The sequence below is a fragment of the Erythrolamprus reginae genome, chromosome Z (genome assembly GCF_031021105.1).
Source record: "Erythrolamprus reginae isolate rEryReg1 chromosome Z, rEryReg1.hap1, whole genome shotgun sequence".
Classification (NCBI taxonomy): domain Eukaryota; kingdom Metazoa; phylum Chordata; class Lepidosauria; order Squamata; family Dipsadidae; genus Erythrolamprus; species Erythrolamprus reginae.
Window position 1 is genome coordinate 109,648,741 of NC_091963.1, and position 16,812 is coordinate 109,665,552.

General features: G+C 39.3%; 1 protein-coding gene across 6 annotated transcripts in view; it reads right to left on the reverse strand.

Moving 5' to 3' along the window:
* The window catches only part of ATP6V0A1 (ATPase H+ transporting V0 subunit a1), a 512,121-nt gene that overhangs the window by 47,924 nt on the left and 447,385 nt on the right, over nt 1-16,812 (reverse strand). For 4 of the 6 annotated variants that reach the window (XM_070727640.1, XM_070727639.1, XM_070727637.1 and 1 more), the window contains exons 2-5: nt 14,501-14,663; nt 11,840-11,918; nt 10,303-10,400; nt 2,771-2,899 (exon numbers count right to left, since the gene is read on the reverse strand). In XM_070727640.1, the coding sequence (XP_070583741.1) occupies nt 2,771-2,899; nt 10,303-10,400; nt 11,840-11,918; nt 14,501-14,617 (423 nt within the window). In that variant the 5' untranslated portion in view covers nt 14,618-14,663. The remainder of the gene's footprint in view (nt 1-2,770; nt 2,900-10,302; nt 10,401-11,839; nt 11,919-14,500; nt 14,664-16,812) is intronic. The other 2 variants (XM_070727641.1, XM_070727642.1) reach the window with 2 other exon arrangements.

Consider the following 16,812-nt stretch of genomic DNA (forward strand, 5'->3'; position numbering starts at 1 on the left):
AGTGAACAAATAGCAGAGAGATTCAATTCCAACATTTTAAAATCAGAACTGAGATGTTACTTTAATACTACCTACCATTAATGGAATAGTTTGCTTTTAAAGGTGGGAAGGTAGTATTCACAAGTGCCCTTCCATAAGAATTATGTATCTCCTCTGCTAAAGCAAGAAACATTAAATTTTCAAAACAGTAGGAAGTAAACAAATTATGCATTATATCATTATGCATAAGAAACTATGGAGGAGAAGCAAGTCAAGATCCTTCTGGCAGAACACATAAAGCAAGAGACATATTTCTGCAGTTTCCAGCACCTGCAGCAAGGATCACCGAGAGAAGGAAGAAATGACAGATGCAAATGAGAATTAAAGATGGGACATGATGAAAAAAAGAGAAAGAAATCAGAGGAAAGAAATGGGAACTGCATGCCATTAACCATTACTTTTCCAGTCTTGTTTCAGTCTATTCTGAACACTTATGGTTTATACATTCCGAGATATTATTCCAGTTCTCACTGTGCTCTTTACAAGATAAAGATATGAAGAATGAGAAAATGACTAGCAGTTAATTAATAAAATCAAAATCATTGTGTTCTTTTTTTGACATGCAACAAATGGCTACATACCGGCAGAGCAAACATTTTCATTCAGTGAGGCCCAAATTCTCCTATAACTCCATCTCAATTAAATTAAAGTCTGCAAGCCTTGCGAGCCATTTCTTGCCATTAAATAACAAATATTTTAAAAATGTCTCCCAAAAGATTTATAAAGTCTTCAAAATGTTGAATGCAGCAATCAATGTGGTTAAAAAAGGAAGATGGAGCAACCATGCCACCTTAAAACATATCCTAAATTTGGATAGCTGCTAACTGGTTATGTAAAGCTTTTCAAAGAATGAACTACATCTCAATGTAAAGTTATAGCACAATATATGGAATCCACAGTGATCAGTTTGTTTAAGATAGTTCCATACATAGGCATTTTTTTCCTTTTAGTGATACTGTACTATTGTCCACCACTATTATGTTTTCATGAAGCTGCAAAGCCCAATTCTTACAATTCTTTAAAATGTATTGAGGTTTAAATCAGGGTAGTTCTTGCATTAAGAAAGATATCACACATATTAAAAATTGGTGATATGGTTTAGAAGAAATTGTCCTAATGTAAGAATGTCCAGCACAGGCTGTTCCATATCATTGATATGTTATGAATTTTATGTTACTAATATTCAAACCAGTATTCTGGGCAAACTGCAAGGATCTAGGCTACATAGTTAATTTTCATGGGGGGGGGGGGGGATATTTTCCCAGTCATGCTCAAGAGAAAACAACTCAGAGAATATTCAGCATGATACTGGACAATTTACTGAAAGGAAATAGAACTATCATTATATGTAAGACTAATATAAAAATAATCACATGGCTTAAAGTTAATATTTGCAGGTGATGTAGTCCAATATAACCTGGATTCAAATGTCCTTTAAATTAGCTCTTAAGGAACTCGAAAACATCAAATACACTTGACAAAACAAAGAAAATTGGAAAAGCACATGTTGCACCAAGGCTGGATGCTTTTCCAAGCACCACCTTTTAAAAAGGCATTTCATAACTATTATAACTACATTTTTGTTTTAAAAACAGTAGTTGAACTTTCTTGTCATGGTGGCAGTCATAAAAATGAAATATTTATTTGTATGTGTACACAAAGTCAATAACTCCAAAACCACAATCTAAAAGCTGATATTCAACATCTGAAGTTAGGCACCCCGAACCATTATTGTATGGATTCACCACATCATAATTCACAAAGCAGTTGAAAGCAGCCATAGTATTTACACAACAAATTTCTTCTTGTTTGGAGCACTGCATTAGAAAATTTCATATTTTTAGCATATTCAAGTAATTACTGAAAATGTACCCCAAAACAGTTTGTATATAATATTTGTAAACTGAAACATTAAAACTGAACAACCTAAATCTAAATGTATACCTGAAACCAAGCATAGCCCATTAACAGGATTCCCGAAAAGGAAAGTTTTGACTTAAATTATCTTTTGCAATTAAGATATTTATAGATACAGATTTCTTAAATTCACCCCTTTTATTTTTTTCTGAAGCCAAACAACACTGCAAAAATCTCAACCAATTCCTTAATCTAGATTTGGAAGAAAAATACTCCAGATAAGTGAGTTTAGGACTTCAGGCCACTAAAATTATAGTTTACAGCAATGCGTTGTTCTTCATAATTCTTGGATTATAATTTTACTGACCTCAGGCCACTAAAATTATGGTTTACAGCAATGATAGGGTATGCGTTATTGTTCACAAATCTTGGATTAAATTTTTACTGTTTGAGACAGTAAGGTCAATAGTCAAGGAGCATAAGAAAAATATAGGTGATTGCCTTTCCCTGGTTTAGACATATAAGAATATTCAATCTCTTCAGTTTAACACTGTGTTCTAAAAATATAGCACTTTATGTCTATACATACTTCTGTAAACTCTCTTTTCTACCTAACTGTAAAACATACTTAGAGATATTCCAAATCCTTTTGTGCCTGCAAGATGTCCTAGAAACTAGGAATACCAATATATTTTTCTATGACCAATTCCCAAATTTTCATGAATGATGAAAAACAGTTTGCAAGAACTCCTCAGAAGCAAATAGAACTGCCAACCCAAATTGCAACTTAAATAGGCATTTGTAAGAAGAAAAACAGTGGGTTATGATGGTCTGGCCCAGATGATAAGAACTGAAAACATTCCGATATTCTGACCTCATCAAAAAATTGTTGAGTTTTTCGGAGTATGAATTTCAACTCTGTTAGCTCTAGGAAATTCCTTTTCAGGGCTTCCTGGTTGGTGTTGATCTCTTTGAGCTCATTCTCTATTTTCTCAAAGTTTGCCTAGAAAGTGATAACGGAGGAAATAAGAAAAAGTAAAGCAATTATCAATATACTGTACTTCAGACGTTTATTTTTTTCAGTGTGCATATTAATATAAACTTCAATAAAGAGTCATGATGCAGTGTTGGGCAGACACCAGCCTCAATATAAATGATGCAGCACCGGCCTCAATATAAAGTTCAATTTTATAGCTATTTATATACAAATTATATCAATCAATTATTGACATTTTATTTTTGAATTATCCTAAATATTTTCTCCCTAATTTTTAAAATCATATTGTTGTAGAACATACATATATTTATTTTGATACAATGATATCTACACAGTATTAAATAAAGACTTGTAATACTCTAATGTTTAAATAACTTTAAAAGGGGCATTGGTCTTATCTGATACGGTTCTTCTCATCAGGGGGAGCCAGAAATGAGGATGGGTTGTCCCCATCCATTTAGTGATGAGGACCGAGACTGTTTTGTTAGGACCCAGCTTTGATAAATCCAAAGACTAGACCCAGTGTGGCAAAACTGAGATAAAGTACAGTGAATATAGACTTCCATCTGTCCGAAATCCTCCCACTGTGCACTGTGCATGTCAAAATTGGTCCACTCCTCCATTGCATTATCCTAGGAGGAAGCCGAAAGGACAGAGTGCTTGAGTGAGGGGGGAGAGGACTGACTACTGACTCCATGTGATGAGAAGACGTGTATCAAGTAAGACCAACACCCTTTCTCCATCATGGCTGGAGCCAGCAAGCAGGATGGGACATACCAAAGACTTAAGTCCCAATGGGTGGGAACAGTCTGATAAATTAGGAGGCTTCCTCAACCATTCTCTGAGGCACCCTTCACCCAAAGGCAACATTAGCAGGAGCATATTTGTCCATTTTGTAATGCCATATGAATTGGGAGGGGAAGCCCAAGTGGCTGCTCGGGAAAGTTCTTCCAAGAACGGCTGACTTGCCCAAGCTGCGGAGAGAACTGCTACTTGCCTACGAAAAGTATTTGGGAAAAGGCCCATGGTCTACCCTGCTGTAGAAACTTTAGGATCTTGGGTAGCGGAACCCTCAAGGGAGACAGCCCTTCTGTTGTATATCAGGAACGAAAAGCTTTCCATGTAGTGGAGTAAATGGCTCAGTTGATGGCCCGCAAGATACCTGGATAGTAAGTATTACATTTTAGTCGTAGCTCTGCCAAGTCAAGGTGCTCCACTCAACTGCCAGGTGGTCAGTTGATACCACCATTAGTTCGAGTGGACCAACAACTCCTGACTAAATAATGCCTCTATTGGAGGCAGCCTCCATGATGTAGCACCAAAAGCCCCTTGAGTTCCGCAAACAAGGGCTGTCTCAGCCAAAAGCAAGCGAGCAGAATACGTTCCACCTGTTCCTTCAGACGTTTCTTGATGACTTGTGGAATTATAGTAGAGGGGAAAGGGTATTAAGGAGACCCAGTGGCCAACATCTCCGAAGGGCATTTATCCCCTCCACTGCCTAGGACCGAAACTGGGAGAAAAAGCATAGTAGGTGGGCATTCTCAGGGTTGTGAAGAGGTTCACCACTGGGGGCCTGAACCTGGTTGTGATGGCGCAGAAAACTGCTGAATGCAGGCATCACTCAGCACGGTTCACCGTGGAACAACTAATCCAGTCTGCCTCTGCATTGGCAATCCTGGAAATGTGATCCGCCGATAAGGATAGAAGATGACATTCTGCCCACAGTGCCAACTTTAGTGGCTCATGAGCTTTAGTGTTCATGAGCATCCTGGAGTGGGTACCCTCTTAGCAGTTTATGTGTGCCTTGGTGATAATGTTGTCCATAGAACTAGGAAATGGGTGCCAGTTACTTGTCATTGGAAGTGCATAGGACTAATGACACAGCTCACTCCAACCAACTGATGGAGCAATCCGCTTCCATCTCCAACCAAAGGCCCTGTGCCATCATCCCCATGTAATGGGTGCCCCACCCAGTGAGACTGGCATTCGTAGTTATGGTAGCCCTGGGAGGTTCCTTGAAGAGGGAGCCCTTGGATATGGCTGATGTGTGCCACCAGGAGAGAGAACAATATACCTGTGGTGTAACGAAGACCTTGTGGGTCAAAGAGCTGCAGCCCACCTTCTGAAAAGGTAAAAGGAAACATTGAAGTTCCCTAGAGTGTAGGTGAGCCCAAAGAGTTATAGATATGCAGGATATCATCTTCCTGAGGAGGGTGGACAAGGTTGACAGTGGAACTCTATGATCCTGTTGGACTTGGAACGCCAGCTCCCTAATACTTTCCTGCCATTCTTGAAAAAGGGAAACCCTGCCTACACTCTAGGGAATTAATAATGGCTCCTAAGTGTACAATAGAAGTCGCTGGTGAAAAGCGGCTCTTGTCTAGCTTAATAGAAAAGTTGTGTTGTCTCAGTGTGCTAATAGTTACCTGGAGGTGCTACAGCGCAAGGTCTTTAGAGGGCCCGTGCACCAGGATGCCATCCAGGTAACACTAGACATGCACAGGAAGGCTCAAGTGAGCCACCAGGACTGCTAGGATCTTAATGAACACCCAGGGATCAGATGAAAGCCCGAAGGGCAAGGCCCTATATTGGAAGTATTTCTGGTATTGATGGGAAATTAGAATGTCCAAGAAGGCTTCCATCAGATCTAGAGAGGCCATGAAATTTCCCCGATGGATACAAGCCAGGATTGAGTGGAGGGAATGCATCTCGAACTTACAATACTTAAGGTATGAGTTCAGACGCTTTAAGTCTAGAATTACCCTCAAGGTTTTGGGAACCACAGAAAGGATAGAATAAAACCCTTGTCCCTGTTGTTCCAGGGGAGCCGGATGGATGGCCTGAATGTCCAGCAGATGTTATATGGCCTCATCCATGAGAGCTCTTTTGAAAGGAACTCTGGAGATGGAACAACAAATGAAAAACCTTGAGGGAAGGGAAAGAAAAACCTTGGGGGAAGGGAAAGTGAGAGACCAAAGTGAATAGTCTCCAGGACCCAGGAATCCTGGGTGGTCTCTGCCCAGACTGATGCAAATCTGGCTAAACACTCCCCGATTGGAACATCATGATTGTTACCATTTTGCACGCCTGAATGTGCCATCCCAGAACTGCCTCTTGAATTGTCTCCCCCCGCTGGATCTGTCTTGAAGCTGATGTGTTCTAGACCTGTACTGACCTGGGGCCCAGGGCAAACCTAAGCTAGTTGAAAGGACTGGTGATAGCAGGGAGACTGTCAGAAAAAGCCTTTCCTAGACATCAATGGTAAGACCTTCTTCTGGTCGCATGATTCCAGAGAATCCCCAAATAGATGTTGATCCTTAATGGGGCCACTAGCTAACCACCATTTATGTCTTGTGTCTATGGGCCACTGGCGGAGCCAATGAATATGACTCACCATCACAGTAGCCGCTATGGCTTTGGACGCAAAATGCAAGGCATGCAGGGTAGAATCTTCTAGGAACTGTGTGGCTTCAAAAACCTTATTTAGGTCCTGGTGAGGTTAGAGGTCAGAATCTGGCATAGCCAAATAACCACAGTTTTGGCTAAGAAGGAGGAAATGGAGGAGGCCTTATCTGCCCAGGCAGCCCCCTGGTAAGCCTTAGTCAGGACCTGTTCTGTCCTCCTATCCTCAGATTTGAGCAATTTGTCAGACTCTCCAGGTAATGCAGTGGGAGCATGTAGTATCAAAACTAGGGCATCAACTGCTGGAATGGCAGGGAAATCTGACAAGCCCGAGACTACATTGAAAAATCTGTGATCCAGAAAAGAAGGAACCAGCCTAATGCCAGTGCCAACAAATGCCTCTTCACGGTGTCTAAAAATAGTTGGGAAGTCACTTCTGAGAAGACTGGGTCAAACTGGGGTCTCTGAGGGGGGAGAACGCTGCTGTAGAGAGGGCATCTAGGCCCGTGGCATCACATGTCTTAAATAGTGGCGACTTAAAGAGACCTAAGGCAGGGGGAATGTCAGGGGACAGGCCCTCATCTTCAGAAAGCTCTACAGATCCTGAGTCCTCATCCTCATAATAATCTTGGCTCCCGATATCAGACATCCGACAGTTGGTCTGAGCTCTGAGTATCCTTCAATAGGCAGCAGGACCTTGGTGACTTTTGCTAGGCAGGTAAGATGTGAGTGACTTATTAAAACTACAGTATTTGCAACCTTTCCTTCTGACTTTGCCATTGACTTTGCTTGTGAGAAGTTGACATAGAAGATTGCAAATCACAATTGTTGACCAAAGGACACTTCAATCATTGTAAGTGGAAGCCAAATGTCAAGTACCCAGATTGCAACCATTTGTCTATGGACTGCTGTGATGGCTGAAACTTCGAGTCTCCTTTTTCAGCACTGTCATAAGTTTGACAATCGCTGAACAAATGATTGGTAACTGAATGTATATAACTACATCAAAGTTGTATCAAAAATGTTATAAGTGTTTCTCTTTCTATTGTGGCTTTTTAATTAATTATTTATTTATTTTATTTATTTATTTATTGGATTTGTATGCCGCCCCTCTCCAGAGACTCGGGGCGGCTAACAGCGACAATAAAACAGTGTACAATAGTAATTTGGTATTGATGATTAAAAATCAATTAATATAAAAACCAAACATACATACATACATACCATGCATAGAATTGTAAAGGCCTAGGGGGAAAGAGGATCTCAATTCCCCCTTGCCTGGCGGCAGAGGTGGGTTTTAAGTTGTTTACAAAATTAATATTAAGGTCTCGTCTGTATCGTTACTTATTATTTGTGCACATGTAAAGAAGAAGATAGATAAAGCAAATTTGTCAACAACTGAAGAAAGAAAGAAAGAAAGAAAGAAGGAAAGAAAGAAAGAAAGAAAGAAAGAAAGGAGGGAGGGAGGGAAGAAGGAAGGAAGGAAGGAAGGAATTAGTTTTTATGCTTCTGCTAACTTACAAACATTTATAAACATTTAGGTCCCTTAGAAATCAAACTATAATTGTTTATAGTTGCTATGCTATGATATATACAGTGGTCCCTCGACCATCGCGAGGGTTCCGTTCCAGGACCCCAAGCGATGATCGATTTTTCGCAAAGTAGCGGTGCGGAAGTAAAAACACCATCTGCGCATGCGCAGATGGTGTTTTTACTTCCACTGCCGCCCGCCCTTCGCCCGCCCACCCCGTTGCTCGCGCCTGGGGTTTCCCCCGCGCGCGTGCCGCCCGCCTCCGCCCACGCCGTTGCTGGGGCCGATGTCCCCAAGCGCGCGCGCGTTGCTGGGGCCGCTTCCCAGCTGGGAAGCGGAGCTGGGGTTTCCCCAAGCGCGCGCGCACCGCCCCGCCCGCCCACGCCGTTGCTGGGGCTGCTTCCCAGCTGGGAAGCGGAGCTGGGATGTCCCCAAGCGCGCGCGCGTTGCTGGGGCCACTTCCCAGCTGGGAAGCGGAGCTGGGGTTTCCCCAAGCGCGCCCGCACCGCCCGCCCACGCTGTTGCTGGGGCCGCTTCCCAGCTGGGAAGCGGAGCTGGGATGTCCCCAAGCGCGCGTGCGTTTCTGGGGCCGCTTCCCAGCTGGGAAGCGGAGCTGGGGTTTCCCCAAGCGGGCGCGCACCGCCCGCCCGCCCACGCTGTTGCTGGGGCCGCTTCCCAGCTGGGAAGCGGAGCTGGGGTGTCCCCGCGCATGCCGCCCGCCCGCCCGCCCACGCCGTTGCTCGCGCCGCCATACCGGGGCAAGAGGGGAAAGACCCAGGGAAGCCGCCCAGCAGCTTATCTGCCCGGCGGGAAACTCCACCATCTACGCATGCGTGGCCATAGAAAAAAGGCACGCATGCGCAGATGGTGGAGTTTACTTCCGGGTTGAAAACTAGCGATATAGCCCTTTCGCGATGCTCGAGGACGCGAAACTCGAGGGTTCACTGTACATGGGAAGAAGTCTTGCTTAAATTTTGTTGAAGATCTCTTGTGAAGGTATACTATTAATTAATGCATGTTCTCCAAGTTATAGTTCTGAATCAGATACAGATAGTCCTCCAGTTTTATTCATACATTTAAAGGCCATTTGTTACAACTTCATTGAAGGAAAGATAATTATAAACATTATTTGAAGTTCCAGCTATTGTAGTCCTACCACGATTATATAATCAAAATGTAGGTGCATGGCAGCCATACTGATTTATGACACTGGTAGTGTCCCAGAGTTTATGTAATCTTGTCTTGTGTGAATTGTTTCTGCTTCACCTCCCATCCATCTATCTCTTCAGCTATCCTCAATCTTTGTCCACCCTACATTTTGCCAGTTACTCTGTCTAATGACTTTACCTAGTGATCATACAGTCTTTGTTTAACATCCACAACCAGGACTGCTGTATATCACATGATGATCTGCTTAATTACTACTTTGCTCAGCAATGGAAATTCTCGTCCCAGTTAGAGTTGTAATTCAAAGACTTGTATTATCCAAATGGTATCTTTCTTCCACTATTTTTCCTTAATCAACATAGAATTTTAAACATTTGAAATATTTGTCCCTGCCTCCTCCAAATGCTACTATTCACACAAATACATAACTTAAAATCAAAGCACCAGTATTTCATAAGCGACTTAACGGTAATTGTTTATCTATCTCCACTTGGCAAAACAAAAACAAACAAAAACCCCTGCACGTCACAAAAGTGAACTAGAATGATGTCTCAATTCTAAGCTGCTCCTTGGCCTATTTGCTTTTTCTATTTACCTTTGCTAAATACTCACATTCTAATACAAAGCAATAATAGAAATATGAAATACTATTAGGACAAGGAAAAAGATACTTTGATGGTTTATAAGCAATCAGGGCTGAATCACTATATTGTAACAAAAAATTGAAGGAGGTAACAAGGTAGAAAATGGAAAAAGAGTTGATATGTCACAAAAAAATAGGAAATAAGGGTACATCTGGATCCTAGAATTAAACTGTGTCAGTATGCACATTTCCTTATGATATAATATAGATTTTTATATCTGAGCGCCAATTTTCACTGGAACATATCATATGTTGTCCTCATTTTTATAAAATATAGCATAATACACAATGCCTTTCTATGCTACAACAATCTGTTTAGTCTTATTATCAAAGCCTTGCTTTGATAGTTTTATGATGTTGTATGTAGCCTTTATTGAAATTATATTTGTGGCTTTATGTATTTGGTAATGAAAAGCAGAATATTTATAACTAAAAGTACAGTATCCAAATTTACCATAGCTATTCACTAAAATCAATACTTAAGAGATTTGCTCTTGAGAGAAACCAGTTTAAAGCTAAAGAAAAATTTGTATTTTGCACTTTTTTCTAAGCTATTCACTTAGAAGAAGCTTATATTAATATCATGGGGAAGCATGGTATTTATAATTCCTTTTTATAGCCCACTGCAGAAAAAATAGTTTTGCATTGTCAACATAATGTATTTACCTCCAAGTCAATCATATCTCGAGGAAATGGCACTTCTGGATTCTCTCCAGTGTCTGTGAGGGGAATATTGGCCTTCTTAATTTCTTTTTCCACAAATCCTGAAAAAAGTCAAAGTAGCATTATAATTCCCAAATCCATTATTTCAATTTATTCTTCCATTCCCCAGACGTCTCATTCCATTAAAAAAATAAAATATATACAAAGGGGCAAATATTAAAATTCAAAATTTATTTATTTATTTATTTATTTATTTATTGGATTTGTATGCCGCCCCTCTCAGTAGACTTGGGGCGGCTAACAACAGTGGTAAAAACAACATGCGACAATCCAATACTAAGACAGCTAAAAACCCTTATTTTAAAACCAATCATACATACAAACATACCATACATAAATTGTAGAAGCCTAGGGGGAAAGAATATCTTAGTTCCCCCATGCCTGACGACAGAGGTGGGTTTTAAGAAGCTTACAAAAGGCAAGAAGGGTGGAGGCTACTCTGATATCTGGGGGGAGTTGGTTCCAGAGGGCCGGGGCCGCCACAGAGAAGGCTCTTCCCCTGGGTCCCGCCAAACGACATTGTTTAGTCGACGGGACTCGGAAAGGGCCCACTCTGTGGGACCTAATTGGTCGCTGGGATTCGTGCAGCAGAAGGCGGTCCCGGAGATAACCTGGCCTGGTGCCATGAAGGGCTTTATAGGTCATAACCAACACTTTGAATTGTGACCGGAAACTGATTGGCAACCAATGCAGACTGCGGAGTGTTGGTGTGACATGGGCATATTTAGGGAAGCCCATGATTGCTCTCGCAGCTGCATTCTGCACGATCTCAAGTTTCCGAACACTTTTCAAAGGTAGCCCCATGTAGAGAGCATTACAGTAGTCGAGCCTCAAGGTGATGAGGGCATGAGTGACTGTGAGCAGTGACTCCCGATCCAAATAGGGCCGCAACTGGTGCACCAGGCGAACCTGGGCAAGCACCCCCCTCGCCACAGCTGAAAGATGTTTCTCACAATCACATGACTGTGAGGATGCTTGCCAATTTAACTATGAGTAGTATGAGTTAAATTAATTTAAGCAACGTAAGTGCCATTAATTCCGTACAACTCTAAGTTTAAATGGCTGCAGAATGAATGGCTGTTAAGGGAGACCCACCTGTATTCAAAAATCAGAACTAGCACTGTGTGAATGTAGAGAATATATCAATCAGAGGTGGGTTCCTACTGGTGCACCACTTGGGTAGTAGCCCACCAATTTGCGAGTGACGACTCCGGTGCCATTTTTGCTGGTCCATGCGCAGCGCCATCTTTTTTTTCCTATTTTTTTCCCCTAAATTTTGCTCTCTGAGCATGTGCAGAAGGAAAATCGTCCTTTTGTGCATCCGTGGAAGCAAAATTGTAAGAGGGGATGCATGCACACAGCATCAGGATGCACATGCAGCACACTGGTAGGAAGGTAACAGGATACAAATATATATGCAACCTAATTTAGTCTTATAAACCTATACCAAGAGTACAAGTAAAAGAAAACAATGACATACTGAGCTTCCTGTCCATCTCTTCACATCTTCGGACTTCGTTAACAAATTTACGTTGGAACACATTCACATCAGGGTTTAACTGTCAATAAATGCATGTAATTATAATTACATATACTAGTATATGTAAAAACATGAATAGACAGTCACTTTCTGCCTCCAACATCAGAAACTAGTTCAACAATCTGACCCTTGAACTTTCAGAGGATGAAATGGTGGACTGAAGATAGTGCCATAAAAAGCAGAACCAATGACTGCAGCCAGTGATAGAGTGGCTCTTCAAACCTTTCTAGACAAAGAGAGGGCTGCAGATTGCCTACAAGTGGTCATTCAGTTGCTCCTCAGGAAGATACAAGAGAGCGGATTATGGTAGGTTTTGAGCATAGACACAAAAACAGTGTTACCTTGCTCAAACAGTTTAACGTTTAAAAGCAGAACACCAAGTGTGCATACTTCTTTTTCTAATCTTATCTGAAAATTGCTTATTAACTGCTTTTCTGCTACTGAATTTTCTAGAACAACAAATCTGAAAATATGTGAGAGTCTTCTTTCAATCCTGAATGAAAGAAAAATTTAATTAGGAGCATAAGACCTTTTTTGTAAAATTGAGATAAAATACCAAAAAGATAATTAAGATTTTGATTTTAAAAATTGTAAATAGATCTATTTATGTAGAACATGTATGAATTTGCCCATCTTATATCGAATTCTGGGCAGCTCTCAATGAACAATTAAAACAATGCATCTATGCATACATGTATGTATGCATGTAGCCATATGTATGACTGTATGCAATCATATGTATGTGGCCAAAAACATTAAAAACCTTACACCAAAACTGAGCATCCACATGTACTACAGAATGGGATAGTATTCAGTCATTTCTGAACAGTTCTGGTGAACCAGTAGCAAGAATATTGAGTAGTTTGGAAAACTGGCAAATACCACCTCTTGCTGGCCCTGCCCCCATCTATTCGCTGTCTCCCAAGTCCCTATTGATCGGCTGGGTTTTCTTTTATTGCCCTGCACAGGAGAATAGAGCTAGAAATCAGGTTAGAGGGGTGGGGAGGGAATGGGGATTTTGTAGTAATCTTCCCCTGCAGTGGGGTGAGAATTGAGATTTTGCCCTATCCTTCTCCCAGGAGTGAGGAAGAAATGGAGTTTTTGCAATATCCTCCTCCCAGAAGTGGTGAGGGAATGGGGATTTTGCAGTATCCTTCTCCTGCTATTCCCACCAAACCACACACACAGAACCGGAAGTAAAAAAAAAAAGTATCCCACCACTATATTGTTAATTCCTCCCATCCATCTCATTCTCTCTCAGCAGTTGAAGGAAAGTCTAAAATAATTTTCAGAAGGCTGGGGAGATGGAAGAGTTCCAAACCCGAAGAGGAAAAGGGTTGCACAGAGCAGAGGCTGCTTTTTGAAAAGACATGCTACCTAGACCCCATAAAATGGCAATATTTAAGGGAAGGAATAAGGAGCATGTCTGTCTTGCTAGGTTGAATCAAAGGATTAGGGATCCAGGTAAATTTGAAATAAAGTTTTGGAATCAATTACAAAGACTCCTTCCTGTGGGAAAATGGCTTTTCTTTGCATTATTTTTTAACAATGACAGGACTTTAAACATAAGACAGACAAAAAGGAATTAAATACAGTTAAAGGAAAACATATTCAATTTACTAATACAGAATTAAGTAAAACATTTTAACACTGAACACCTTAATGGATATTTTTGAACAATGAACTTAGAAGTATGTTTTAAGAGTGCCTGCCACTATACATTGCATTTAAAATATATGGGAAAAGAAACAAGTATTACCTGATAAGACTGACCTTCATTTGAAAAAGAGTTTCAAAGTGACAGATTACAAGAAAGACATAGAAAAATGACATCATGCTAACATATTGTACCAAAAAATGGTATTTTAATAATTGAAAGAAATACACAAAATAATGTCCTGGGTTAATTAGCTGTTTTGGATTTACAAAAGAAGTTTGTTAAAACTTTAAAGAACTGTTTTGAGATGGGACAAAATAAATATATAAAATCAATTTCTACGACATACTTTGAAGACATTAAAGATAAAGATTGTTAAAATTAAAAGGAATATAAATTTGGTACATTTGCTCAAACTTAAAATAGATATGTTGTTATCTCTGGCAATCTTTAATGGACTTTTGCTAACATCAGGACTGAAATGGCAAAGATTTATGGATATATATGCATGGGATACAGAAAGATTATTTGTTGTTATTTTAAAAGGTGATAAATTATATAAATTGTTTATACCTGTTGGGATGAAGACGGGGATACCTTCTTTATATATTTTTATATATTTTATATATTATATATTTTTCTTTATTATGTTTTTATTTTATTTTTTTCTGATATTAATGTTATTTTTTCCCTTTTTTGCAGCTTTTACTCTATTTTTGGTTTGAATTAGTTTTTGCTACTGTAATTATAATATTTAGTACGATTAACTATAAAAAGTCAGCCTTATCAAGTATAGCAGTTATCAATCATAGGTATGAATCATCATATATTTACTTAATTGAAAGATATCCCCTTAATGTTCTTGAAAGAAACAAAAATTCTGAACACGAAGTCATGTTTTTGAAACATAAGAACTATATTAATGAACCAAAGCAAATACGTACATCTCGAAACTGGACCTTCCCAAGTTCTCCCAATTCACTGACACAGCAATATGCTGCTTCAGACTGAAGGAAAAGTTGTGCAAGGGTCATTTCTTCACTTCGGAAGAGCTCGCCCATGGTGAAAAAAGAAGCCAATCAAACTAGGATGAGAATCTTCATATACCTTAAGGGGAAAAAAACATTGTTTACATAAATTCTTCTTGGGATATATACCGTATATACTCGAGTATAAGCCGAGTTTTTTAGCCCCAAAAATGGGCTGAAAAACACAGCCTCGGCTTATACTCGGGTCATTGACAAAGTCACCACACGAGGGCGCCATTGCTTGAGCCAGAGCGAGGAGGCACCAGCTTTTGTCCTCTCTCGCACGCCGTAGTTCCTCTCCCTAGCTCAGGCAGCCATTTGCAATGGTGAGTCGGATTAAAAAGGCCCCCTGCTGTCAGATTCTCCTCCCCCTCCTTTGAAAGGATTTAAACTGTTTAAAAAATGGTATTTTGTGGTAGTTGCTGTCCTTGCTTGGATAGGATCTAATAATGTGTTATGAGGCAGAGCTAGACAGGAATTCTTTTTCTATCTGTCTATCTTTCTATCTATCTATTTTTCTATCTATCTATTTTTCTATCTATCTATCTATCTATCTATCTGTATCTATTTCTTTCTATCTATCTATCTATCTATCTATTTTTCTATCTGTCTGTCTGTCTGTCTATCTTTCTATCTATATCTATCTATCTATCTATCTATCATCTATCTGTATCTATTTCTATCTATCTATTTTTCTATCTAACTATTTTTCTTTCTATCTATCTATCTATCTATCTGTATCTATTTCTATCTATCTATCTATCTATTTTTCTATCTGTCTGTCTGTCTATCTATCTTTCTATCTATATCTATCTATCTATCTATCTATCTATCTATTTCTATCTATCTATCTATCTATCTATCTATCTATCTATCTATCTATCTATTTGGTTTTCTATGCTGATAACCTCACAGCAGCTAATGCTGAAGCTCTTCTTTGGATACACTTATTTGTTTGTTTGTTTGTTTATTTATTTATTTAATTGGATTTGTATGCAATCCCTCTCCAAGGACTCAGGGTGGCTCACAGCATATATAAAAACAGAACAATAATGTAAATCCAATTAATGATGAGAAGGAATCCAGTTTTGAAGGATTTTAACTCTTAGGTTTTAGCTTCCTGATCGAGCTACTTTTTTTACTTTTTACTTTATTGTTAATATTGTTAATTTGTTTACCCTCTTTTAAATTTACAGAGCTAGTTTACTGGTTTTCTTTAAAATAAATATTCTAAAACATGTCTCAATTAATGTAATTTTATTGTTTTCCATTTTTATAAGTTACCAGTAGCCACTGCATTTTCTAACCTCGGCTTATACTCGGGTCAATACGTTTTCCCAGTTTTTGTGGCAAAAATTGGTGCCTCGGCTTATACTCGGGTCGGCTTATACTCGAGTATATACGGTACATCTGAATTAATTTCAGATCTGAAATTTTACAAATTACTCTTGAAGAAGGGTAAAAACCATTAACTAACGTTATGACTGTAATAGTGACAAATTATCATCGCATTCTTAGGAAATAAAAATGATGAGTAGGCTTTATGTTAATTAGGGAAATAGAGAATCAGATGGGGAGAGGGATAGTAGTGAGCAACTTCTACATCACTGGTTTACTATCTAATAAATGTATTGTATTAAGAGACTCATTTTCTGGTATGCTCAGTTTACTCTCAATATTAAGTCTAACCAACAACTTCCAAAATATCCAATTTTAATGTGCTATTTTGAATGTGTAAATATCCATATAATCTGTAATTATTTTAATTCTTAGAAGCTATAGTATAACATTACCATTAGTAGTGATTTCTACATTCTCTTAATATATGCCATTCAAATAATCCCAATTTAGGCAATTCATCTATAGATAAAATTGTTTCTAAGATTAATTATTCAGCGTGGAACCAAAAGAGTCAACAGCCAGGCCCTCTCATAACATCAAACAGTATCTTAGAAACAATACTGTACTGGCCATTTATAGTTGATAGCTAATTCAGTGAAGGAGCTTCTTTTCACCCATATCATACTGCAGCAGATTCAACCGTAGCCTAAGGATTCCAAATTCAATTTTCAGTAAAGAACACATCATATCCAGATAACATAGACTAGGGATCTATGGAAGCAAAGATATACTTGCTTTGTGGCATCTCCAATAAATGTCATAAAATGCAGGTGCACAAATTATATGCTTATAGATATGAAAACGCTAAGCAAACAGAGATAAGTCTA